The sequence below is a fragment of the Cricetulus griseus genome, chromosome 7, assembly GCF_003668045.3.
Source record: "Cricetulus griseus strain 17A/GY chromosome 7, alternate assembly CriGri-PICRH-1.0, whole genome shotgun sequence".
NCBI classification, from domain to species: domain Eukaryota; kingdom Metazoa; phylum Chordata; class Mammalia; order Rodentia; family Cricetidae; genus Cricetulus; species Cricetulus griseus.
In genome coordinates this window covers 61,680,593-61,708,457 of record NC_048600.1, presented here as the reverse complement: position 1 = coordinate 61,708,457, position 27,865 = coordinate 61,680,593, and the positions used below count along the sequence as shown (strand labels likewise).

The 27,865-nt window shown below is 42.3% G+C and overlaps 1 protein-coding gene across 1 annotated transcript; it reads right to left on the bottom strand.

Annotated features, from left to right (window-relative positions):
* Positions 1–475: 475 nt before the first annotated feature.
* Positions 476–27,865, bottom strand: LOC100763899 (T-cell immunoglobulin and mucin domain-containing protein 4). The gene is made up of 9 exons (XM_035448104.1): positions 27,808–27,865; positions 23,330–23,671; positions 21,142–21,379; positions 19,936–20,004; positions 19,568–19,621; positions 6,941–7,022; positions 4,602–4,689; positions 1,691–1,730; positions 476–560 (listed from the first exon to the last, which is right to left on the bottom strand). The coding sequence occupies exons 1-9, from the start codon at positions 27,863–27,865 to the stop codon at positions 476–478; spliced, it is 1,056 nt and encodes a 351-aa protein (XP_035303995.1).

The window sequence follows — 27,865 nt, the reverse complement described above, 5'->3', positions numbered from 1 at the left end:
AGAGGAAAGCAACTGAGGTAGCAAGGGACCTGAACTTGAGTCTTAGAGGAAAGGCAATGTAGATACCAGGAAACAGCCAGCCAGATTAAATGCTCGCTGTGTAAATGGAGTTCAGCTATCACCAACAGGCAGATGCTATCTGCAAAAAGATTTTTTGCTTTGGGTATTTTTAACTCCCTCTACTGTTGGATGACTGAAGGGACTCCCACCACTATGGCAATGTGTTCACTATGACTGACAGTAACAAGCCCAGTGGAAAAGGATCACCTAGTCACAAAACTACAGAGATGGCTAAAGCACTAGGCAGGAAAGATGTGTCTCTAAGGCACCTTCATGTGGGAATATAAAATGAGACTGGACCCATAGCATCAGTGGAAAAAAAGTGAGGCTTTAAAAGAAAATTGCAATGTCCCCAAACTTATTTTGACAATACAAATATCATCCCCCATGCTCAATCCTAAGAGAAGGTGGTAAATTAGAGAGTAAAGATTCCATCTTCATCATCCCTTCCATGTGACATGTCATTGAGGACACTTTTACAATCTTCAATGTTATCTGGCCTGTAAAGAGAGGAAAAGGATGATTAGGAACCAGAAGAAGCGGCCGAGTGGTGGTGGCACATGCCTTTAATCCCAGCACTCGGGAGGCAGAGGCAGGCGGATCTCTATGAGTTCGAGACCAGCCTGGTCTACAGTAGCTAGTTCCAGGACAGCCTCCAAAGCCACAGAGAAACCTTGTCTCGAAAAACCAAACCAAACCAAACCAAAACAAAAAAGAAAGAAAGAAAGAAAGAAAGAAAGAAAGAAAGAAAGAAAGAAAGAAAGAAGAAGCAAGCTCAAAGGACCTGTTTAGCTGTAGCACCCTAAATCCAGGCTGAGGACAGCAGACTCCATCCTGCCCAAGCCTCCTATTTTACAGGTGGGAAAACTGAGGCTGTGGAGCACAGAGGACTTTTGCCAACCTGTTACAATAAAGAGTATACAACTTGCTTTCAAAAGTATAAAATCATGACCTAAATGCATTGATATCCCAAGGGATGCTCAGCTTTGAACTCAGAAAGTCACCTTGCAGGGCCTCAGATCCCCCATCTAATAAGGTGTCATTGTTAATAAATGTTGTGGTGCTGATGCAATTAATGATTAAAATGATTTACAACAAATTATTTCATTTATTTCACCCTAAAAGCTATAAATAGAACAGATATCCAGAATCTGATCCCAGAGACTCTTCACATACTCTTCAAAAATAAAGCAAGTACTGACACATGCTGGTCTACGGGGCAAAGGAACCAAATCCCAGGAATAATGTTGCAAACATGTTACCTGATTTCCATATTGCTAACCCTCTTCTCAGTGACTCCGTACATACAATGTGCTTTTAAAATGAATTACTCAGTGCTGAAATAACTTCAAGCAGAGAATACCATAGCATGCCTCATCTTTCACACACTATACTTCCCTTAACGCTCCCTGATTTCCTTAGTCCTATTTGGACACACCTGTAATGTTAACTGAGACAGATGTTAATGTGAGTTAAAACTCCACAGCCTTTTCTGCCTCTAATGCAATGTCTCTCCAGCCCTGTGTTTAATCAGAACATAAGCACAAGTCATTAAACCACTGAGTAGTATCTAATCATGTGTAACAGCCTGTATAATCATCGCAACAATCGGCCACGCAAGATGAATTACCTCTTGTGTCTCTGCAAACAATTGGCTTCTGTGACTCTCCCTGAAAAGACAAGGCCAGGATGTGAGCAGAGCTGCTTTGTGAACTGCTGGAAGAAGCTCACCCCCTTCCAAATAGACCAGCATTGGCAGGGATGCCTCTCCTTCCCCAGCTTGATGTTTGCTGCTTCTGGCCTTCAGTCTAACTGTTCATCTCAAAACTGCTCCTACACTGTTGCTATGGTGTTGTTACATTTTAAGTAAATTTGCATTTAAATTTTTTTTTTCATAAAACATATTTTGATCATTTTTCTTTTCCTTCCCCAGCTCCTCCCAGATCCTCCTCACCTCCCCACCCATCCAACTTCATATTCATACTCCCCCCTGCTCTGTCTCTGTCTCTCTCCCTCCCCCTTTCCTTCCTCCCTCCTTCTCTTCCTCCCTCTCTCCCCTCTCTCTCAAAACATTAAAAATAAACCTTGAACACAATAACAAAACTGAAAATCAAAACAAACATACTAAAAGAAAGAAAACCAATATGCAATAAGACAAGAAATATAAAACAGAAAGTGCACACACAAAAGAAAGAAGAGAAGAGAGAGAGAGAGAGAGAGAGAGAGAGAGAGAGAGAGGGAGAGAGAGAGAGAGAGAAGAGAGAGAGAGAGAGAGAGAGAGAAAGGAAGAAAGGAAGGAAGGAAGGAAGGAAGGAAGGAAGGAAGGAAGGAAGGAAGGAAGGAAGGCAAGCATGGAATTCATTTGTGTTGGGCAGCTATTCCTGGGCATGGGGCCTGTCTTAGAGTGTGGTTGATATATCCAGTGACACTCCATTGGAGAAAATGGATTTTCCCAGCAGGTATCAATTGCAAAAGCTTCTGGGTTAAGAATGGAGCTTCGTTCTACTTGCCTTCTCAGTGTTGGGATGTTGTCATAGGCTCTGTGCACACTGTCACAGTCCCTGTAACTTTGTATGTGCATAAGTTCTGTTGAGTCTGGAAGACTCTGTTTCCATGGAGTCATCCACCACCTCTGGCTCTTGTAATCTTCCTGCCTCCTCTTCCAAATGGAGCCCTGAGCCCTGAGAGGAGGGGTTTGATAGCCATCTCTCTTTGGACTGAGTACTCCAAAGTCTGTCACTTCTGCACATTGTCCAGTTGATCTCTTTGTTATTTGCCATCTACTGCATGAAGAAGCTTCTCTGATGAGGGCTGAGCAATGCCCTTCTCTAAGGGTATAAGCTATTGCATTTTTGAGTTATTTAGTACCCCACATTATAAGGACTCATCTGATTTGGTGTGTGTGTGTGTGTGCATGTCTGTGAATATTCATACATGTGCAGGCTTATATTTGTATGTGGACATCTGTACACATCTACGTACATGCATGTGGAAGCCATATACCTCAATTTTTTTGTTCCTCAGACATTGCCCACCTTGTCTTTGAGAAAGAGTCTGTTCCTGGCCCAGACTTTGCTGGTGATCTAGGCTGGCTGGCTAGAGAGCCTCAGAGATCCAGCTATGCCAGCCTCCCCAGCACTGTGATTACAAGCAAAAGCTATAATTCTTGGCCTTTTTGCATGGATTCTGAGAATCAAACTTGGGTCCTCATGCTTGAGTGGCAAGAACTTTACTGATTAACCTATATCCCCAGCACCTCATTTCTGTTTAAATGCACTTTTATGAGATATAGCAAGAATCATCCAAAACAGCAGCTATGGCTTCATGTAAGTGCTAACAGCAAGCATCTAAGAAGTTCTAGATAGTTTTTACAGCACTCTCTGAGGACAGATTCAATGGTGAATAATCTCATCTATAGCTGGCAGCAATGAAGCATTAATTTTACTCTGTTTTATATCAGTATTGGGTGCTGTGTGTCTGTACTTTATATGAAAACCATAATGCTTATTTCATAGCTTCCTTTTGCAGGATTTATAGTTTTTCCTTTTGAGGTAGGGAAGGTATAAATCATAGGTCAACTTCAGAATTTTATGAAAACGTTGGGTCCTGTTCCCTGAAAAAAAAAAATGTAGGCTTGAACACATGAATGTATTTGCAAACCATTTCCAAGGCTTTTCTCTCCCAAAGGCTATCTGTGGTCCCTAAGCAAGCCTGCTTTAAAGGCTACTCCTGTGACACTCCTTGAAAATATAAGACAGGGATCCAGGGGTGTCTCCAACTGTAAGAAAGGAGTATCAGGGCTAGAAAGATGGGTCAGTGGTTAGGAGCACAGAATATTCTTCCAGAGGATCCAGGTTCAATTCCCAGCACAGACATGGCAGTACACAATTGTTTGTAACTCCTGTTTCATGGGATCTGCTGCCCTCTTCCTGTTTCCATGGGTACCAGGCACAATATGGTATGCAGATATATATGCAAGTAAAACACCTCCACATATAAAAATAAATAATTGATTTCACAGAAAGAATAGCTGGGCAGTGAAAACACATCCCTTTATTCCAGTACTCAGGAGACAGAGGCAGGAGGATTTCTGAGTTGGAGGCCAGCCTGGTCTATAAAGAGAAACCTTGTCTCAAAAGAACTGAGAGAGAGTGGAGAGAGAGAGAGAGAGAGAGATGTAACAACAGTACAACAGTCCTTTCAACACAAGTCGATAACAAAGACAGAACAAATTAGGCACAACTTGTGTATGGTATCTGTCCTATTAATGAAGTGCTCTTGGTCTCATTTTTTCATTATCAAAAGTGTCAGCTTTACCATGAGGACAATACACAAAGCCATTCGATGGTGATAAGTTTACCTGTCACCCCCATGGCTGGGGTGAGGACAGTGAGAAACTGATCCTTTGTGAGCATAAAAGGAAAGAGGAGGAAACGGAAATATCCCTCCTCCCTTGACACCCCTGAGCCACCGCAGCTCTGCATTCTACCCGAAAATATCCCTCCCTGCAGGTCTATCACATCTGGCCCTGCCCACCTTACCTCGAAGAAGAAATACCAGAAACAGTGACACCATCAGCACAAACCCCACGCAGCAAGCAATGATCAAGATGTTGGTCTGTCTGTTGGTCTGTCAAGATACAAGCAAGGTGATTGATCCCTCACTGCTGAATGCCATCATCTCTGGAGGGTACCATGGGACACCTCTCACCCCAAGGATGCCTTCCAGTCACCAAAGATTTCATTACTGCTCATGATATTCTGCCTGATGTGTCTCCAAGTCAAAACAAACTCAAAGTTCTAAATAGGTGCAACTTTCCCATTAAAAACCCAAAGCATTTTTACCCCCATATTAGTCTACATCTTAGACGTCAGGCATCTTGGGTTATTGCACTCAAACATTAGGAGATTAAAAAAAATAATAATAACTAGTTGTGAGCTGTGTTTTCCACTGTCAAATCTCTTTGCTGGGCACAGCTTAAAGCCTTTTGGCTCTCCCTGTGTACTTCTTTTCGTGGCTGACTCAAGCTTCTAGACAACAAAATAAAAGGGAAGAGGAAGCTCAGTTTCAAATTTTCTATCAGGGTGGTTCTGAAGGTTTGGCCTGGGAGACTAGCACATCAAAATGTTTCCAGGAGACTTGATTGGCCCCTTCCATCCTTGTTCTTTCATGAGCACTTGCAGTGCCATTTCCCAAGGGAGACATACATGATGCCACCAGGCAGCCTCACTCATTGCTCATCACACAGATCATGAGAGCAGGCACGAGAGCCATCTCTGTCTCCTTGTGATAGTTAATCTTAGGAACTTCATCGTAGTGAAGGGCACCTAGGAGATTTGAGAAGCACACCTCTGGGTGTGTCCCTGAGAATGTTTCCAAACAGGATTAACTAAACTGGGAAAACCTGCCCTGACTGGGGAGCTAGATGAGGAAGAGGGAAAGAAACCAAGAAGACAGACAATCTCTCTTCTTCCCCCTCTCTTTTTCCCTCTCCATTCCCCCTCCTCTCTCTCTCTCTCTCTCTCTCTCTCTCTCTCTCTCTCTCTCTCTCTCTCTCTCTATCTCTCTCTCTCTCTCTCTCTCTGCCTCTTGGCTGCCATGATATGAGCTGTTCAGCTCCACGATGTTCTCTATGCCATTATGAAAGGAAACATCTCAACCCTGAGCAGGAAGGCGTTTTCATCCTCTAAGTTGTTTCTTTTTGGCATGCTGGCAGGGCAACAACAGCAACAAAGCTAACTGTCTTCATTTCTTTTCCTGGTCCTGTAATAAATGATCTTTAAGAAGCAGCTTAAGGGAGAAAGGGTTTCTTCTGGCTCTCAGTTTCAGGGAAATTAAGGTGGCCAAAGCTTGAAGCAGCTGGTTGCATCATATCCACACCCTGGGAGCAGAAAACATTGCCTCTCTGCTCCTTTTCTCCACTTACACAGCCCAGGACTGTAATAGGGATGACGCCACTCACAGTGGGTGCGTCTCCCCACCTCAGTTGATATAAGGAACATAATCCCTGACAGGTACACCTAGAGACCTGTCTCACAGGTGATTCTGCATTCTGTCAACTTGACAATTCACATCAAACACAAGAGTGAGTAAACACCAATAAGCCCCACAAATTAGATTTGCCAAAATGTGACTACCATCTTCCCCATTGATTTCGTTTTCACTTGGAAAGATGTTGTCAGCTTTTATAAAAACATATACTACGTGTGTGGCTATGTAGTGACTTTGCTATCTTTGGTTTTAAAATTAATACGTATTTTTAAAACTATCTCAGTGTAAACTTTTAGGAATTTAAAGGGCTGTTGCTCTGAGCCAGGCATTCAGTCATCTTATGAGGACACTCCCACTTCCCTTGGGCCAGCTCAACTCCTTCCTTCCTTCCTTCCTGTCACATTCTCCAGCACACAGAAGACAAGAATCAGCCAGAAACAGAAGCAAAGACACGACTGTCTCCAAGGAAGGACTGCCTTCGCAGACATCTGTGATGCCTAATGTTTTTTACTTGAAGCTACTTTAACCATTTTTGCAATAAACAAAAATAAAAGGAAACCTCAAAAAAACAAGAGCAACAGTGGAGGCAGATGCTAGTGCCGTAGTTGCATCAATAGCACTGAGCTTCAAACAAGGGACATGTAATGATTTTTGCATGTTTTCGTAAATATTTTTCTTTTTGCTTTCAGAGTGTCTGTGCATGTTGAAGTAACAATCAATAGTACTTCTGCCAAGAGTACAAGTTCACAAATCTTTGACCACTTCATAATAGTTACTATGCATTTGCCATTTAGCAATATTCTATTTCCCCAAGTCCATCTGTGAAAACTTCTATTGGCAATTTCTAAAATCAAAGTCAAATGCTTCCAGTACTTCATAGATCTTTTACCTGACTTGATTTGACCCTTCTCGCCGAAGGCTTGCTCGTCTTTAATTCTGGGGAGGCAAAGAGTGGAAGATAGTTAGACTTGCTGTGGGAGAATTAAAAGTACGTACTGAAATAGGTCTCCAAAACCACCTGCTAAGTCAGATGTTATATTTAATTCTGCAACACCATCTTTCTGTTTGTATAAATGATCTATGCAGATTTGCTTTGACATGGCTCTCCTCCAATACCCACTGTTCTCTAGCATGACCCCAGAGGAACAGAACATCTGCACTTGGCAGATGGCTCAAAGGTGACCCAGAGAATAAGCAGTTGGCTTCAGTTTTCTTTTCTTTTTTTTGTAATTATTACAACTTTTTAAAAAGAGTTTTATTTTTATCTTATGTGTGAATGCCTGCATGTATGTATGTATGAATACCTTCATGTATGTGTGTGTATAATATCTGTGTCTGGAACTCATGGAAGCCAGAATAAGGCATCATATCCCCTAGAATTGGAGTTCCAGGCCATTTTGAGCTGTCAGGTATGGGTTCCGAGAACTAAACGTGGGTTCTCTGCAAGAGCAGCAAGAGGTTTTAGCCACTGAGTCATCTCTCCAACCTTTAAAACATCTTAAAAGTTATACTTTATTTAGTGTGTGTACAATTGGGAGGATGGGAGGTGTGTGTAGACATGCACACATGCTAACCTGCTTGCTGTAAATGTACTGCAACACATAAGAGTTTACAGCAAAGGCAATTCTGTACTTGATAGCTGATGGCTGCCATGGGCTACTCACTGTCCTATACCTTTTCTCATTAGAGTATAGGCTTCCTACTTAGAAAAATATATTTATGAGGGCGTTGGTGGCACATGCCTTTAATCCCAGCACTCAGGAGGCAGAGGTGGGCTGATCTCTGTGAGTTCGAGGCCAGCCTGGTCAACCAACCAAGTTCCAGGACAGGCTCCAAAACAATACAGAGAAACCCTGTCTCGAAAAACAAAAACAAAAACAAAAAAACAAAAAACAAAAAAAGAGAGAAAAAGAAAAATATATTTACTTTAATACAACACATTCTGTTTCTCTAACAGCAGCCTCATACATCTTGTGCTTACCATCGTGTGTTTGATTTGATATCCTGTTTTCTTTCTCATAGACTATACTGTGGTGTGTGTGTGTGTGTGTGTGTGTGTGTGTGTGTGTGTGTGTGTGTATTTTCGCATGCGTGAGCATGTGCATGCGTACACATGCATATCCATACCATAGGTACATAAATATCATTTATGTACCATTTACATGGGCACATGGTGTGTGCACATATCATATAACTGAGGCATGCATGCAGTAAGCTACACTGTTTAGGAATCTGGAAGTCCACTCTGTGATGGTCACACAAGTGTCAAGCTCTCTTTAAGGCACCTCATCATTAATGTGGAAGGTTGATTAAAAACAACCACATAAAACTACATGAAGAATGAATGAAGGATATCTCAGGGTGAATCATGAAGATGTAGACTGTTCTGAAGGGTCAGAAAAGCTTCTGTGAAAGGAGACATTGAAGCTGAAACAAAAAAATTCATAACCAATAGCTGAGGTCTAAGGGAACTTTCTTCCAGGAATTCTCAAGCCCTAAGCACCAACTGCTTAAAATGCCAAGATGACTGCACCATAGACTTTATGCTCCTTAGGACACTGATAATGTGTGCCAGAGACCAGAGGCCAGAAGCCAGAAGATTGTGTTAGCCTAAAAGACCGATGGCAATGATGGATGTGTACAGACTTCTGGGGAAGGCAGGCCTAGGCAAGACACTCAGCTCAAAGGTCAAGGTTCATCGATGAGAACACACCCTACAGAGTCCCTTTCTGCATGTTCAACATGACCTAGCATATACCTGGTATTCAATAACTGTTTGTCAAATTGACAGCTCAGAGGAAGTATGGCTGTGCAAGAACTAATTGGGCAAGGAATGGCAATGGGGTGTCTCAGACAGATGGAACACAATCAGCCAAGCCATGGAGACACAAAACAGCATGGTGCCCATGTTGACATGCAGACAACTGTGAGGGACTGGGTGGAGTAGCCAGAGATTACCTTGTGTGCCTGACCTAGTTGTGGAGGGCTTTATTTTAACTCCACTGGCTTCTCAGGCCATTAAAAGTCACAGAGATGTTTGTGCTGGATGGGGCCTAATTAGGACAAGGGAACAGCCCAGGGGCACCTTTTCTGATTCTGGGTCTGAAGTCCTGTGCTGGTAGACAGAAAAGATAAGAGACAGATTACAAAACTGTTTGATGGAAGATAGGAAAAATCGAATATGGATATTAAATGTGAGCTACAGAGAAGTAAGAGCCTTAAGTAACTCCAAATTCCCACTGGAGACACACGGCTACTAGATAACTATTGACAAAGACTCCGAAGAGGGAAGGACAGAGGTGGATTTTAGAGGGAAACGGGTTATGAGACACAGTCACAGGCACTATATTTACTGTACCAGTGGGACACACACACCTTGTACGTGCCATTAACCAGTTGATCTATCTGAATCTGAATCAATTTTGTGAAAAAGAGTACAGCCAGAGATACTACACTCTTGGGGAATCATCAGTATCCAGCAAGCAGTTCATCTTCAGAATGCATATCCCATGAGAAAGGGGGGAAATCCTGACAAATATCAGGAATAGGAGGTGGGCTGGGGAGGTGGAAGAGGAAAAAAAAAAAAAGCAAACAGTCTAAAAAGTAAAAGCAGTGCAGAAACCAGAGCAGAGAAGAGCATACAAGAAGAACACAGTAAAGATCCTATAATAAAAATAACACATATTTAAAAAACAAGCAGAGAGCAGTGAGATGGCTGAGTGGATAAGGACATCTACTCTGCAAGCATGAGGACCCGAGTTCAAATCTCCAAGAGTTGCTGTAACTCCCAGGATTGGAGGAGGAATAGAGACAGGCAGATCTGACAGCTAGCTGGCCAACCAGGCAGCCTGGCAGAGCCAATGGGCTTCCTGTCCAGTGAGGGACCCTGTCTCAAGGAAACAAAGTGGGGAGCAACAGAACAACAGTCATCCTCCTGCTTTGAACTTCATAGGCACGAGTGCACAAGTACTTAAACCCATAAGTCACATGTGTGTCCACAGAAGACATGGAGAGGGGGGCCTGGATATGGAAAATATCAGCCTAAAAAAAATTATTGAAATTGATTACTCTTGTACCCCCCTTTCCCCAACTTTCCAGCACTTAAGACCAAAGGAGAAGGTTTGTAGCACTTGTAATTGATGTCAGAGAGCTTATTAGGTTTTTGGGGAAACTGGGTTGTTGAATTCCAGGGAGCATAAAAATGCAAGGAGGAAAGTCAGTGTGTTTTCACTGCTACTACTGACTATCGTTGCTGTTTGTTTTCTGTTATTCTCTCCCACAGCTGGAAACGGCAGGTAAGAATTCAAAACTCCTATGTTTGTTCTGCCAAATCCTATTTTACTGTAATCATCCATGATGGATCAGCTTGAAATTGAGGCCATCACACAGAAAGCCAGCCTGGGTCAGTTTTATCAGAGCTAATCTTTTCAAATTGGAATGGTCTAACGTAAGAGACACTTTGCAAACACCAGCACTGGGGTATGATATCAAACAGCACCCCTGTCCCACCCCACTTACATAAAATGTGAGAGGACACATGGGACATATTGCAAAGGCCACTGTGCTATTCAGGAAACAGCAACAGGATATAGATCAGTGCTTACTTTCTTCCCTGTGAATGCAGCCATGTCATCCATTTGGGATGGAGCTGGTGTCAGATCCAAAAGAAACTCCATTTCCCAAAATTCCAAAACACAGGAGGGACAAATGACTATCTGTGGTGCCTGTTAGCATACCAAAGTGCATGCTGGCCTCCTTTAGTATCACAGTACTACTTTTTTCAATTTTCTGCCCATGACTGACTCTGTTTCTTGACTGCTATGGGAACATAAGTAACTCTTTGAAACACTGATTGTGTTTTCTTTCTGTATATATCCAAGTGGATCCCTGGATCACATGCTATTCTATTTTTATCCTTTAAGAAATCTCTATAGCATTTTCCATGATACATAGTTACTGGCCCCACCAACAGTATGTTGATCCCAGCTGAAGTGAGGTAAGATTTTACTGGGTCTGGATCTGTGTTTCCTTGAATAGTAATGAACATTTTCCCATACTTGTGGAAATGGATAGACCCTTCTTTAAGAAGTATATACACAGATCACCCTATATTTGCTATTGAGTTTTTTTTTTTAAATTCCTTTTACTTTAGATGCTGATCTGTCATCATATAATAGTGGGTCAAAATTTTCTACCATTTGTTTTCTTTGTTGTACACAAGCTTTTTAGTTTGGTGTCAGTTGTGGGGCAGGAATGTGTGCCTTTAATCACTGGCTCTTCTTCCTGATCAAAATAATTACTGTGATGACTCACAGGCTAAGTATTGAGCAAAAGCTTGCTGGAATGCCAATTTTTCTTGTATATTGTCTTCTAAGAGTAGTTCAAGGCCAAGATGTAATTTTGGAAGTTGATGCTAATAAGACACTTACCAAGTACTTATTATATCCAGAACTGGTCTCAGGGCTCTCATGCATTGTTTCATTGTAAGGCATTGTCTACGTCCACAGGGAAGATTTGATTACTCTGTCCATTATGGAGAAGAAATGAGTTTGGGAAGACTAAGAAATTTATCAGAGCTTGGAGCATAGGCCTCTTTGATTCTTTGGACCTGGGCTCTTAAACATTTTATTGTATTGCATATGAGATAGAGGTGGGGACTAAATGAAGTTCCTATTGGGTCACCTACAGATATTGTGAGATGAAGAGTTGAATGAAGTTGAAGAGAATCATGAAGAAAGGCAAAAATAAGTCTTCTTCTTCCTCTCTCATGTCAAGAAAATAACATTTGGGAGAGAAGAAAATGTAGCCAAGGGGACAGAGAGAAAGTTGCCAAAACTTGAGTGGGTTCCAGAGAGCACATGATCAGAGTCAGTGTTACTGAACATATGGGTCAAAACCTGTGTCTCACCAAGCCAGGATCAGTTCATCCACCCTCCCTCAGAAGTCAATTTCAAGAGCTAAATTAATAACAAGAAGCAGAAAATATGACCACATTTAAGAAGAGAGAGAGAAAAATCCAATGACTCCTCCTCTTTCAAGTTCATCTTCAGGGTCCTAAAGTGATGGTTTTAATCTAAGACAAGAAATAAGCATAACTAAGTCTAGGTGTGATTCCTGCCCTCCATTGTCTCAGACCACCCTGAGTCATCCCTGAAAGGCCAACAGGCAATGGTGAATTGCTCAGTGTAGGTGCTGGGGCATCTGGAAGAGCAGAAAATGCTCTTAGTCCTCGGTGGGAATTTTCATACTCTTTCCAGAAAACAAAAGCAACAGCAACAAAACCAGACAAGATGGATGATGGCTATTGATACATAAGCCTGTCTACATCCCAAAGTATGGGACACCTTTAACTAAAGTGACCATGACTTACTAGTTGTTTTGATTTATTTTGCTTTAAGACGGGGTCTCATATCTCTAAGGCTGGCCTTGAACTCACAATGTAGCTGAGAATTAACTGAACTTCCTCCTGTTCCCACTTTCTGAGTGTTGAGATCGTAAGAATAGGTCCCAACGTCCAGTTTATCTGGGGATGGAGACTCAGCCAGGGTCTTTGTGCATGCTAGTCAAACATTCTACTGGTTGAGTCACAACCTCAGTTTCAACTTACTCCTTTTTACATACCCTTTGTCATTTACAGAGTAGCAGCTAAAGGTGATATTACAGATTTTCATGTGTCTAAATCAAATGTAGAAGTTTAAGATGAAGATATGAAATTCTACCTCTGAGACGCCATACCTTCCTCTGAGAATCTGTTGACCTAATGAAAACCAAGCTCACTTTGGAAAATGAAGCTTGGCTGGCATTGCTGAGACAGTTACAGTAAGAAAAGGAAAAAGAAGAAACATTTCCCCCAAACACCTTTACCATACTTTGCCAACACTCGGCCTCTGGAGCCAAGAATAGGAAAACAAAAATCACGAGCAAAGAAAGATGCCCTATTACCAGAAGAGTGTTTGCTGTTGCCAGCTGTACTACACTGACCCCGCACTTCTCAATCTATCTGAGCATGCACTGCTTTGACTTCACCTGGTGATAGGTGTACGTTGAAATCAAGCTGGGCCCTGGTCTGATTTATTTTGTATTGTGTAAAACAGTATTTTTCATCCTGTGCCATGCCCTGAGAGATTATTACACTTTACAAGCAGCATTTGACTCAATCTTGCAGGCTAACTCTGTACCTTGTGCATGTAAACAGCACAAAATGTCTAAGGCAACTCATGAGGCCCAGTCAGACAAATAACTAAAGGTTAGGGTTCAGCACACTAAACTTACCAAAGGAGATTAGGCCCATTAAAACCATATCAGAAGCCAGGCGTTGGTGGCGCACAACTTTAACCCCAACACTCAGGAGGCAGAGACAGGCTGATCTCTGTGAGTTGGAGACCAGCCTGGTCTACAAGAGCTAGTTCCAAGACAGCCTCCAAAGCAATACAGAGAAACCCTGTCTGGGGGGTGGGGAATCAGAAAAAGAAAACAGGCTTGAGAAGTTACTGAGCACACCAGGTGTGACAAGTGCAATGCTGTCCCTGGGCCCTATAAACAGGACATTTAATATTATGTTGTAATGGCCCATGAACCCATTATCTAGCCCCCCCCTTTTTTTTTTGGTTTTTCGAGACAGGGTTTCTCTGTGTAGCTTTGGAGCCTATCCAGGCACTCGATCTAGAGACCAGGCTGGCCTGGAACTCACAGAGATCCACCTGCCTCTGCCTCTGCCTCCCGAATGCTGGGATTAAAGGTGTGTGCCACCAACGCCCAGCTATCTAGCCCTTTTGTAACCATTCTGTAACACACATATGTACATATATGTGGATATGTTTGCTGCGTGATAAATAATGTGTGAACTGAAAGTTAATATTAGTACTTAAGATTAAAATGAAAGGACTTACAGCCTGTCAACTATCATGGGAATTTGGGAGCATTTGGCAAATTATAGCTAACAAAACCAATTTATCTTGTGAATCTGTTATCCAATAAATTCTGACATTGTGGAAGGATGCTGTCATCTATGTTTATGACATAGTACACTGACAGTAATATGAAGATTCCTTTAGTGGCTGAAAGAATAATAAAATTAAACATTAGAAATGAATACAATATCCTACCCACAAGAAAGCTCTGTTGAGAAAAAAAATGGCAATCAGACCTGGAGCAAAGGTCAATCCTAAGTGATGGGGATAGGGGCCAGTCTGGAAAGCACTTGTCTTCCAAGTGCAAGGACCTTCAGTCCCCAGCACCTGTGTAAAAAGGAATGTATGATGGGTGCTTATAGTCAGTTCCAGCACTGGGAGGCAGAGACAGTAGGATCCCTGAGGCTCATTAGCCAACAGTCTACTCCACTTGGTGATCTCCAGGCCAGTGAGAGACCCTGTCTCAAAAAGGAGGAGGATGGTGTACCTGAAGATGACATCTGAGCTGTGGATGTCATCTGACTTTCTCATGCACAGGCATCCCCCACCCCAGGAACACATACTTGTATGCTCATATTCTCACACACATGTATACACAGACAGACATTAAAAAGTTTCTTTTGTTGTTTGTTTGTTTGTTTGTTTTTTAAAGACCAACCCTCATTGGGATCAGTTTTCCACTGTTCTACAAATAGCACTTCTCTATGCATTGCATGTTCTTAGACCTACGGTTAAAAATGAAAACCCCTGAAATGTGGCCAGAAGTCCCAGCTCACTGTTAAAGTCTGATCTTGGGCAAGTCCTAGAACATGTCACCTATCAAGAGCATGGAGGTGAGAATGTGTCATCCTGGGTAAGGCTTCTTCCATTGAAGACCAAACATTGGGAGATTAGAGACCATTGAACCAGAAGATAGATGTACGCAGAATTGCCTTACAAAATAAATTGCAGAAATCTAGAGGCCCTTGAATAGAAGACTGAACTGCAGCTCCTTTTTAAAGCCATGAATTGATTCCCCCTCCTCAGCTGTGAAGTGGAATCTCCACAGACTGAGAAATACAAAAAGAACAAAGCAACCAAGAGGCAACAGGGGACTAAAGATGCCCCACCCCACCCCCAGCAATGAAACCAGTGATTGGCAGGTCTACAAAGCTGTCTAGAAAGGAGTTTGGGAAAGCTTTCAAAACCTCACTCTCACTGATGGTGGAGAATTACTACTGTAAGATTTGAAAAGCTCCTGAAACCTTCCAGAGTTTGTAATTTTGTCACTCATCTGCTGTTCCCCTAGTGTAATTAACAGTTTTAAAAATATCATAAATCTAAAAAAATCTATGTTCTTAGCAAGAATATCAAGTTAGGCAAGAGCTGATGTAAATGGACTCTTATTACATTCCCTCTGCACTAGCCTAAAAGGAAGGGTTGTGGCAGAGATGTAAAGTATTAAGGAAAAAGGGATCCTTCGTGATGACTATCATTTACCAGTCAATAATTACACACTAGCCTTTCTTATGCATTTCCATTCTTAAAGTCCTGATATAAGCACCACTATCATCTACATTTTATATTTTGAGGAAACTGTGATTTAGAAAAGGACAAGGAAAGTAATTCATCTGAAATTATTAAAAATTAAAAAAAATCACCATGAAATAGTGATATAACCATGTGACATTAGGCTTCCATAGAACGCTTTCAATCCCTATTGGAGGCTATGCATAAGGCTGTGAGGGGCACTGGGGAAAGGGCTTAAGGAATCCACAAACAAAGGGATAACTGGGGACCATGTCACACATTTCTGCTATGAGGTATAAAGGGTTGGAGAATCCTGTAATGGCTACATCTGAGAGGCAAAGGAAACTTACATGCAACCTTCTTCAGAGTTTTTATTGTTGTTTGGTTGTATTCTCAGTTGAATTGTAATTACTAACCATTTGAAGCAGTGCAGGAGTTTTGGAGAGTTGAATGTGGCAGATGAAGCTATTTATCTCTTGCAGATAGTAAGCAGAGAGACAAAGGGGTGAGAGGTGGGATACCTCCAAAGACCTGGTCCTGCCATGTACTTCCTCCAGCTACTTCTCATCTCTCAAAATTTCCAGAACCTAGGCTTCCTTAATATAGGTGACAATGGTGACTGGAACAATATATGAGGCTGCTGGAAGTGGGTCCCAGATCTAACACTAATGCACAAACTGAATACTGAAGCCCATTCTATATGGAGATATTCCTTGCTCAGCCTAGACACAGGGATGTGGGGGTGGAGAGTTGCCTTGGTCCTGCCTCAATGAGATGATGAGACAGACCTAGTAGACTTTCTAGGGGAGGCCTTACCCTCTCTGAGGAGCAGATGGCAGGTGTAGGGAGATGGGGAGAATGGGAGGAGAGGAGGGAGGGGGATTGGACTGTAAAAAAAAAATAAATTAATAAAAAAAACACAAAAAAATTCCAAAACTTTCCAAACTAGCCTCACTAGGAACTGGGAGACAGCCTTTCTGTTAAATGTACTTCCTGCTCTTCCAGAGGACCTGAGTCCCAGGTCCCAGAACCCAACTGGGATGGCTTACAACTGCTTATAACTCTGGCTCCAGGGGATCTGATGCCCTCTTCTGGCCTCTGTGAGAACCCACATACATCACACACACACACACACACACACACACACACACCACACACAGACCCCCCCCCCCACACACACACACATGGACACAGACACATGTAAATAAAATAGCATCAGTAGCTGGGGATACAGCTCCCTGACACATGAACTTTTGGAGAGCTCCCAAACACTTGATGATGAACTATAACATAAATAACAGATAAGAGGTAGCTATTAGAGATGGACTTCCAGGACAGGGCTTCTGAGAGCTCCGTGGCCTCAGGACATTCAGATAAAATAGGACCCTGAATTTCTACCAAAGAGATCCTAAATGAAGTCATCCATGAAAATACCTTAGTGTTGACCCAGCACTTAATATGTGCTAAGTGAATTTCTTCCATAATGACATGTGACATAGAGACAGTCCCTCTTACAACATAGTCCTCTTTCACAGTTTAGCCTACAGACAGGGCCGCAAGAATTCTTTCTGCTGAGATTTGGACATGGAGGAGTCAAATAACAATTATCAGGGACAGTATTGCAGGGAAAGCATCAGAGGACATCTTGATCTCTTGTAATTCAATATAAACTATTTTAAGATTTGGATGAAATGATAGGTAATAGTTTTGTGAACAACTCCGCCTGTTCTCCATCACATTTCTCCTTCCTACATTTTCTTTGACTTGAAAACAGCACTCACCTTTACTCTAATCCGGGAACAAAGAATGAGGGATCTTGACAGCCAACCTCCCCTAAGTTGTCAACTCCTAGTCCAGATTTCTATTCACCTCTGCCATGAGTTGGTGCGAGTCAGAGCTTCTCAACATCAGATCCCCCTCGCATCTCCTCTCAATTTATAGCCCTACATTAAGACCCATCCTCTCCCCTCCACTCAGGACTGTCTGTCCCCTCCTCCGATCCCATCTTCTGAGCCTCTGAGAGTGATGCCACATTGCCTTCTCTACACAGTTGGAGGATAGATGTTTTTTCTAATAAACACAAAGATGCTCCGACTCTGTTCATGAGAACAAGAGAGGAACAAGATGACATGTTCTTGGGGGACTGAAAGAAGAAAGTGAACAAATGGTCATTTCAAGTGTAGGGAGGATATGGAGAAGCAGATAATCTGTGGGAGTACAAACAAATTGCCTCAGCCTTTTCCAAGGACAATTTTGTAATAGCTATTAAATTTAATAGTTCACATTTTTCAACATAACATCTCTACTTCATTACCAGCTCTCCTAAAGAAATGCTTGCATAAATACTTAAGGAAGTACTCGGGCTGAAGGAAGTGCACAGTTACACTGGGTATAATACTAAAACCTAGGCAACTGAAGTACCAGTCAACAGGTAATGAAATAGCACACAGCAGCTTAACGACACAGCAGGTCTCTACACAGACTAAGAAAGAAAGTGGTCTGATGTACAAAGGAAGTAAATAAAACCAGATGCAAAAGCTTCATGGGGCATTAGTGGATTTTTTTTAAAGACATACACAAGGAAAAAGAATAGATGAGAAATAGCAAGGAACAATGGCAGCCAAGTTTACAGAGTGTGAGGCAGGAAGAGGCTAAAAAGCTACATTCTGCTTTACAGGTGACAGAACAGGTGTGGTGCTGAGGAGAGGGTGTTCATGATAGAAATGAATAGAAACAAGCAAAGAGCAGGGACAACCTGCCCAGTCCAACAGAAAATCTTCATAAGGACCCTTTGTAAAAAAAAAAAAAAAATGTATCTAGTAGAGCCAGGTATGGTAGCCCGCACCATGATCCCAGTACTTGGAAGACAGAGGCAGGTAGATCTCTGTGAGTTGAAGGCCAGCCTGGTATACAGAGAGAGTTCTAGGACAGCCAGGGGTACACAGAGAAACCTGTCTCAAAAAACCCAACAAGCAAACAAATATATCTTGTAGGACTGGACAATGGCTTAGCAGTTGAGAGCATTTGCTGGTCTTCTAGAGGACTTGAACTCAGTCCCACACTGGTGGCTCACAACCACCTGAAATTGCAGCTTTAAGAGATCCAATGCTTTTATGAGCACCCACACATGTGTGGCATTTACTCACACAAACACATACACATACATGTAAATCAATATAAATCTTTTTAAAAATGTATCTCATGGGCCAGTGAAAAGACTTAGTGGGTAAAGGCCTTTACAGCACAAACTTGATGAGTGCAACTGCCCAGGACCCAGATAAAGGTGGAAGAAGAGAAATGACTCTACAACAATGTCCTCTGACCTTTGTGTGCATGTCATGGCACAAATGTCACTACTCACACATATTAATAGCAAGTAAAAAATTTAAAATGAATGTATAGAGTATAAGAATGTACAGTTTTTGTCCCAGGTTAGTTTTTTGTTTGTTTGTTTGTTTGTTTACTGGATGGTCACATAGCAGGGTTTTGTGGGAAACAGAAAGAAATAACAAAATCAATTAAGAGAGCTCAAATAATGGATTTTGTACCAGTTACAAACAAGTTTATGCCATCAATATTGGAGATAAATCTTATAAGGTTATTCCCAATGGGAAAAAATACACATATAAATAAGGCAGTAGTACAAAATTATCTAGAATGTTCTAACTAGTAATATAGATTTTGTCAGGAGAAGGGGCTGGGATTAAGGATAAAATGAGTAAGAGAATTTTTGTTTCCCATAGTTTCACGTCCCCCTTCACAAAAGCACATTGGAATAATGTCTATATGGTTTAACATAAATAAATGGCAGGTTGACAAATGGAGAGGTGATTTGTTTACAACTATCCCTGGCTTTGAGTCAGAAGATGAGGAGGAAAAAGAAAGGCCACAAGAGAGGGGCCTGAGAAAGCAGAAGGCAAGAATGTTTCACTTTCCTCCTGTCTAACTAGAGGATGTGGGAGACAGGCACAGTGGAACCAAAATAGCTGATTCCAAGAGCCACAGACAGACACCAGAGTGTTCCCAGGGTCAGAGGCAAACCACTCAAAAAGCAGAGAGACCTCTGTGACCTCAATGCTGAGAAGTCTCACACTCACCCATATTCTGTGTCATCTGCTGTGAAGTTGATGGAAGAATCCAAGCTTCGGACCCTTGGAAAAACAGAGAACAAAGTCCTCCTAAATTTCCAGTTAGAAGTGTAATAGTAAATAAGACAGAGGTGTCATACGCAGGCCCCCAAATTCCATGAATTAAAGAGTGTTATCTCCCTCCTCCCACATTGCCTACCCTCCTCCCTCCAAGCTATGAGAAGGAACCAACCATACACACTGCCCTGATGTCATCATGCCTCAGGTGGACATCCCGGCACAAAGGACTGGGGCCATCGCTGGATCACTTTTATTAAGCATTTGCATCTCCCCAGCCTGAGGTGGAAGGGAAGACCCAAGCAGTATGTTCTGCATACCTGTGGGTATGAGCAAGGCTGCGCCTGCAGATGTGGTCGCCACGCTGGATGAAGAAACGGTTTCTGATTCTGAAGGGAAAAAAAGATTGTTCTTAAACTGCTAAAAAAATTAAATAGTATCAACAGTGTGGTGGGTGATGGAATTCAGTACGATTTTTATTATCATCTTTGTTATTATTGACACATTTCCAGTTTTTCTCAATAATTGAAGGTGATTTTTAGAATTAAAAAAACATTATACTTTTTGTTTTAAGATGATTATTCAGTTGGGGAGATGGCTCAGACAATATAAAGTGCTTGCCACTCAAGCATGAGGACCTGGGTTTGCATTGTTGGCATTCATGTAAAAAGTTGGTCATACTGGTATGTGCCTGTAACCCCAGCAGGGGGAGCAGAAAACAGGCAGATCTCTGTAACATGCTTCCCAGGTATTCCAGCTGAAAATGTGAGTCCCAGGTTCAGTGAGAGACCTTGTGTCAAAAAACAAGTTGAATAATGATTTTGTTTTAAAATACAAAGGAACAAAAAACAGGCAAAATTTGATTAATTGAGAGCTCAAGGATTTTGGTGACTATTCAGAATGTAACAGAATTGACCAACTCAATTTTGGAAAGCTGTCTGAATTATCCAGGCCTTTTTGAAGCAGCTGGATTGCCTGGAAAAGCAGTCAAGCTACCTCACAATGATGTTCTGATATTTTTACTTCATAATCAGAAGCATGGTGGGAGCCTTAACAAGCATTGGAGTAGGTCACTCAGAGTTACAAGATTCATGGTAAGGAAAAAAATTCAGAACAAAATAGAAAGAAGTTAGGAAACAAGTATATAACTGATTTCTGTTAGGGAATACATCTTACATTCTTTTAAGAAGGCTTTATTGACATATATTAACTATACATAATGGATTTATTACATTTTGATATGTGCATATATTTTGATTATACTCACCCATTACTTTCTCTTATGTCCTTCCCAATCTTGTTAATCCCCATCCTCTTCTCTCTCTCTCTTTCTCTCTCTCTCTCTCTCTCTCTCTCTCTCTCTCTCTCTCTCTCTCTCTCTCTCACACACACACACACACACACACACATACACACACACACGAGTGCACTGGATTGCCCACTGTAGAAGAATCTGTTCCAAGGAAACTACATCTGACCAGCAGAGGAGACAGAATGGACAATTCTCACCTGCAGTGATGGCAGACCCCTTGGTGAAGATCTCAGTGTTTGGAAAACTTGTGGTTTCTGGCAAGAAGGAGCTGGGCATTGTTGAGGGGCACGTGGTTGCTGCTGTTGTGAGGACAGAGGTGGCCAGTGTCTGAGGTGGTGTTGCAGTTATGGGCTCAGGTGTGGTCAAGACTGCTGTTGGAAGCTCTGTGGTGGTGGGCACGTAAGGGGTGGTGGTTGGGCGAGTGGTTGTGGTTGGTCTTGTGGTTGTTGGGGCTGTAACCAACAAAAGATACATCTGGGGAATAGGAAACACCACAAACACAATCTAACATCTTTCCACTTCTGTTGGCCTCTCTTGCTCCATTGGCCTGGACCAATCACTACAGCTAAGTTTCTTGCCTATATTTCTGTCCTTTCTGGTCTATTTGTCACACTCTGGCTACAGAAATTTTATACATACATACATACATATTATACATGCCATTGCCCTGTTTAAAACTCAGCAGTTCTCCTCTATCAGGTTTAAAAAAAAACAAAACAAAACAACAACAAAAACAAAAGAATAAAACCCACTTAGGCCTGCTTGTTGCCCTGCAACAAGCTTCTGTCATTTCAATCACATGTTGCTGGAAGAGAACCTTCTCACTTTCCTCAGTCAACCTTCCTTTCTGTATTTCTTTCACTGTGCCCATGACCTTCTAGCCGCAGCAATGTCTGCACCTGCCCTACCTCATCCTCACTCCAACTGCTGATCCCCTTCAGTAGGCTAGACCTCACCCAGCTCTCAGATCTCAGCTAAAAGCTCTTTTATGCAGTAACAAGTCTTCCCTACCATATGTCCTAATACTTGATCACAATGGCATCTATTGTATTTTTATAACTACACATTTATTTGTTTATTATTGCTTAATGTCTATTTTTCCCATCAAACTATCAGCACAAGGAAACCAGGCATTTGTCCTGTTCTCTTCCATGAATCCAAAACCTATCACAGTGTCTGGTATTGTACAAATAAATCAATTCATCAAAGTGAGCCCACAGCCAGGAGTCACAGAGCGCACACACAATCCTAATCCTTAGAAGCCTAAGACAGGAGGATCTCTAGTTCAAGGCTAGCCTAGGGTACATAGTGAGATTCTATCCCAACTATAAACAAAGTAAGCCAGTCTTATGTATGTGACTTTGGGTGAGAATGTAGACTTTGCTATATGTTAAAGATTGATTTGTGCCAACCTCTCTTGCTTCACTAACATAGATTTGGGATTCATTATTTGAAGTTTACTGTATGGTTCTCACCGTCTCCAGAATATGCCAAATTCCTATAGGCTTTAATGAAGCAAAAGGGTTCCACTCAACTTGCAATTGATCCTGCAGAGTACTGATGCCAACAATATTTATAAACTAGTAACTAGTTAAGATACCATGTAAATAAAGAGGTGACTCCTGTTGGACTAAGCTAATGCCAATAAACTTCTCTTTCCTCTTTGGTATCACAAAGTTGCTGTAAGAGAAAAATATACAATTATGCATGGGAGATCACTAATTAAAATCATCCAGTTCCATATTTAGGGCACATGAAAGCAATCTGAGAAGATCCATGTCCTAAAGGTGTTTATTGTTCACATATGTCAGCCATAAGCTCCATGTGGTCTGTTCTACACAGCCCCAATCTTTAAGAGTACCTTCACATCCCAAATTTTACCCAAAGCATCTGATAGGAATGGGAAGAAAGAGGGCATGAGAACAGCCAAGGGTGGTGCCCAATGTCATGCCAATCCTCTCTTTGCCAGGAGTCACAAATCATTTGCTTGTAGACTAAAACTGATCCATGGATAGTATACAGTTCGCACGGTAATTTTTTTCTTATTACTTGGAAATCAGTCAATATGAAAAAAATATGATTCACATAAAAATTGGGAAGCCCAAAATCATTGGACTGAATTTCTGTGAGGTGTCAAAAAGACCCCCAGATAGATAGTACCTTCCATCTTCAATCCGACTCTCCCATTTATCAGCTGGATCCCCTAGTTCATTTCTGTGGCTGTCCTGGCTGTGATTAGTATGTGGATTTCCCTGCTCACACTCTGAGGCTTACCACTTGAAACCCAGCCTTCCCACCCATTGCTCAAGTAAGCCCTACTTTCCCATCAGCATTCGATGAATGAATCTGATACCACAAACCACAGAACTCCCTCTCAGGGTTGAGCCCCATGGTTTCCTCACCTCTCCTCAGCTCCAGGCGCACAGTCTTCTTGACATCATTGAACCAGCCAGGCACCTCTATACGGCAGCAGTACACACCACTGTCACCTTGATTGGCATTTGAGATGGTCAAGGACACCTCGCCCTGCTGAATATTCCCCCAAAGTGTGTATTTTAGCGACTTCCTGGAGGTGATTGTCCTTCCATCTGTGTGGATAAGCTCCTGGTTGCACTTGGAATTGGGACATGCACCTTTGCCCCAGCACATGCTGTTGCGGCTCTGGGACCAGGATGAGTAATGACAAGGCAAAGTCACCGACTGGCCCAAAAACCCTATTACTTTATCCTCAGAGGCAGCTGGTGCTAAGGGAAAAAGTGAGAGAGCTGTTAGCTATGCAGATGAAAATTTTTGGAATACACTTCACCATTTGTGTACCATCAGAGGCTTCCAGCCACACAAGGGAGAGTCCTTCGTTCCTTTAGCACAAATGTCAATGTGCTTGCCTGTTCCCCTGGGCACCTAAATCCACAAGCTTCCATCTCAAAATTAGTGACCGCTGGTCTGGAATCTCTAAACACATCTCCACAGCAAGACCTGTTTGCTGATCTGAACGCTCTGCTCTTGCTCTCGAGTGTCATTGAGTAAGACAACTCCCCAATGAAGAGTCAGACCCTATCATTTTGGTCACATATTTCACCTAAAGCCACCCCAAAACTGTGCCTGCCCCAGCATCTCACTAAGCAGATAGTGCCTGATTGACTGTCTCAAATGGGTTACCCTGCCCAGACAGGATTCTGACAGGAAAGAAAGCTGCTGAGGTGTACTCTATTATCCTACACCATGTTCAGAAATGGAAGTGGGACTTGTCACTCTGGATCATCTGTTTGCTGCTAGATAATACGAAGTTAGGGAACATTTGTGGATATGCACTTCTTTACAGTTTTTTAAATTTGATTAGTGTGTGTATGTGTGTGTGTGTGGGGGGGAGATGTGTACATGCTACAATGAGTGTTTGCTGGCCAGACAGTGTTTGTGAATTGGTTCCTTCCTTCCACATTCACATTGGTTCTGAGGATTGAACAGAGGTCTTTAGGCTTTAGAACAGTGCTTCTCGACCTGAAGGTCACAACCCCTTTGGGAGCCCCGTATCACATATCCTGCATATCATATATTTATATTACAATTCATAACAGTAGCAAAATTACAATGAAGTAACAACAAAATAATTTTATGGTCAGGAGTCACTGCCACATGAGGAACTGTAGTAAAGGGTCTCAGCTTTAGGAAGGTTGAGAACCACTGCTCTGGCACATACACCTTTACCCACTGAGCCATCTTGCTGACCCTACGTATTCATTCTTTTTTTAAATTGTTTAATAATTTCACTCATGCATATAATGTATTTCTGATAAAATCTATTGTCTATTCTTTCTCCTCCAATCTCTCCCCAACTGCCCCCACACCCTTCCAACATCACGTGCTCTCTTGTTTAAAAACCTGAGTGTGTTCACTTAGTGCTGCCAGCATGTGCATACATGTAGGGTCATCTATGAGAGCATGGGTATCCTCTTATGGGCCACAGCCCTGAAAACAATGGGCTATCCCTCTCCTGGCAGTCATCAATTGCCACCAGTTTCTCTACTAAGGGTGGGACTTAATGATCAGCTTAACAGTCATGCTACGATTTTGTTGGCTTGATCTGGTACCGGTCTTATGCAGGCAGTCACAGATTTTGTCTCACCTATTTACTCTTTTTTAAAAAGATTTATGTGATTTCATTTAATGTGTTTGAGTATTTTGCCTGTGTGCTGTAAGCACACTGCATGTGTGCCCAGTACCTACGGTAGCCAGATGAAAGGAAATGGCTGAAGCTTGGCACAGAGATCAAAAGGGATTTAAACTTTGTACTGTTTTTAATCTTTTCACCCAAAAGTTTCCATATTACTCACCTAATAAAAGTTACAATAAAAAAGGAAGCATGAAATTTGGTGTGGCGTCACTCTCCCCCACTGTGTGCTTTGGGGTTCTTGAAAGAAAGCCGCACTCTTCATTATCGCAAAGCATAGGCGGTAGTGCTTGCCACAAAAGGAATGCCCAAGGCTCATATGCCAAGAAACATAGAGAAATTAACCCTCATGGAAGCCCTAACAGTTTCAGAATGAGGAACCACACACATTAGATGCAGAAACAGAATGATAACAGTTTCCTTCAGATATGGAAGTACTGGGGAGAAAAGAAATCACAGCAACCGTATCAGTTTCTCATGTGCAATTCTCCCAGATTACAGGTGTGTGTGAATGTGACCTCCCTGCCACTGCCAGCCTGCTCCTTCTCCAGCTGGTGACCTTTAGGCCCTTCCCCAATCCAAATGTCAGTTTTGCCAGAGTGAAGATGTCACAGACCACCTCTTCTGACATATCTACTTTTTGATCCTTGGAAACTCTTGAGTGGTCACTGTCTTCACAGTTGACCATTGAAGTACAGACAATAAGTAAGTAAGTAAGTAAGTAAGTAAATAAGTAAATAAATAAATAAATAAATAAATAAATAAATGAGCCAGACATAGTGATACACATCTGTAATCCCTATACTCAGTAGGCAGAGACAGGAGCCTTGCAAGATCAAGGGAGGCCCTGATACCTAGGAAGACTCTATGCCAAAACTAAGCAACAGTGAAATAAGCAAACAGAGAGATCAGTTCACAAGGCACTGACTCCTTCAAGCGAGGCTGGAACAGCCCATCAGTCACTGTCCAGCCACAGACAGATCATGAGGACATAAACCCCAGCAATTTTTTTTCCTGTAGTTTTACTATGTAACAAAAGCTTCTTAGACCAGGTATCTGTTATTCCAGTATCCAGGAGGGTAAGGCAGAACAGTCCCAAGTTGAAGTCCAATGTGGGTTACATTGTTAGACACTGTCTCAAATAAATGTAAGTACATAAGAAATAAAAAGTGCTCAGGCAAAATTTAAAGAGAAGATGCAAAAACAAAAAAAGACTGCTTCCTAATTGGGAGCATGGGGGGCAGGGGAGAGGGAGTTAGAAGAAAGAGGGGGGGAGAAGTGGAAGGGAGAGGGGAACATGAGGAAGCAGGAAGATCTAGTCAGGGGAAGAATAGAGGAGAGCAAGAAAAGAGATTCCATAATAGAGGGAGCCATTATAGGTTTAAAGAGAAATCTGGCACTAGGGAAATGTCCAGAGATCTACAAAGATGACCCCAACTAACAATCTAAGCAATAGTAGAGAGGCTCCCCTAAATGCCCTTCTCGGATAATGAGATTGATGACTACCTTATATGCCATCCTAGAGCCTTCATCCAGTAGCTGATGCAAGCAGAAGCAGATACCCACAGCTACTAAGCTGAACTCCGGAATCCAGTTGTAGAGAGAAAGGAGTGATGAGCAAAGGGTACAAGACCAGGCTGAAGAAACCCAGAGAAACAGTTGACCTGAACAAGGGGTTGCTCATGGACCCCAGACTGATAGCTGGGAAACCAGACCCCCTGAATGAGAAGGTCAGTTTGGAAGTCTGAACAATCTATGGGGCCACTGGTAGTGGATCAGTATTTACCCCTAGTATACGAATGGACTTTGGGAACCCTCGCCACATAGAGGGATACTCTCTCAGCCTAGACACACTGTGGAGGTTCTAGGCCCTGCTCCAAATGATATGACAGACTTTGAAGATTCCCCCATGGAAGGCCTAACCCTCCCTGGGGAGCAGAAAGTGGTTGAAATAGGGGGTTAGTGGGGGGCAGGAGAGAAGGGGAGGGAGAGGGAACTGAGATTGACATGCAAACTAAGCTTGTTTCTCATTTAAATTAAAAAGGGAAAATAATAATAATAATAATAATAATAATAATAATAATAATAATAATGACTGCTTTCATTCCATGAATTACTTCTGGAATGTCTGTACTCGTGGCATCATGTGACAAGTTACAGGAGATGAAGCAGTCCTCACCTACCTCCTGGGTGGTACAGAGGACCTAGGGATAGAGGCAGTAGAATGAACACTTAGTGTGGCGACAAGTTCTCTAACCTCAAAGAAAAGAACTCAGCCGAAACCCCTCAAATGTCATGGAAGCTACAGGCAAACAGAAAAAAAGCTTGAGTTTACTGGAGACCTGGCTTGACCTCCTCTATTCAAAAATGAGAGAAAGAGGGAGAGGTAGAATGATGCAAGACATATTCACAATGTCACCTTTAGTGACCAGGAAGGCTACAGTCCTAAGCAGAATGCTAGCTGGGCACTTCATGGTATCCATGCCAACTGACTTTTCATCTCTGTGAGTCAAGGCCTGCAAACAATGTGCCAAAGAGAAACTTCCCCTGGGACCCCCAAATTAGTCCCTAGGGAAAAAAAATCCCCATGTAACAAGGCAAAGAAGACATCCTATGATGCTCAAATCTAGAAGGAAGTGGGCGTTAGTGGAACCCCATTACCCTACAGTCTACCCTTCCCAGGCCTGAAATGGAAGCCTCCAGAACACTTACTCAGATAAAGCCACCAGAGCTCCATCACCAGCCAAAGGAGGAGAAGCTCCTTGGACAT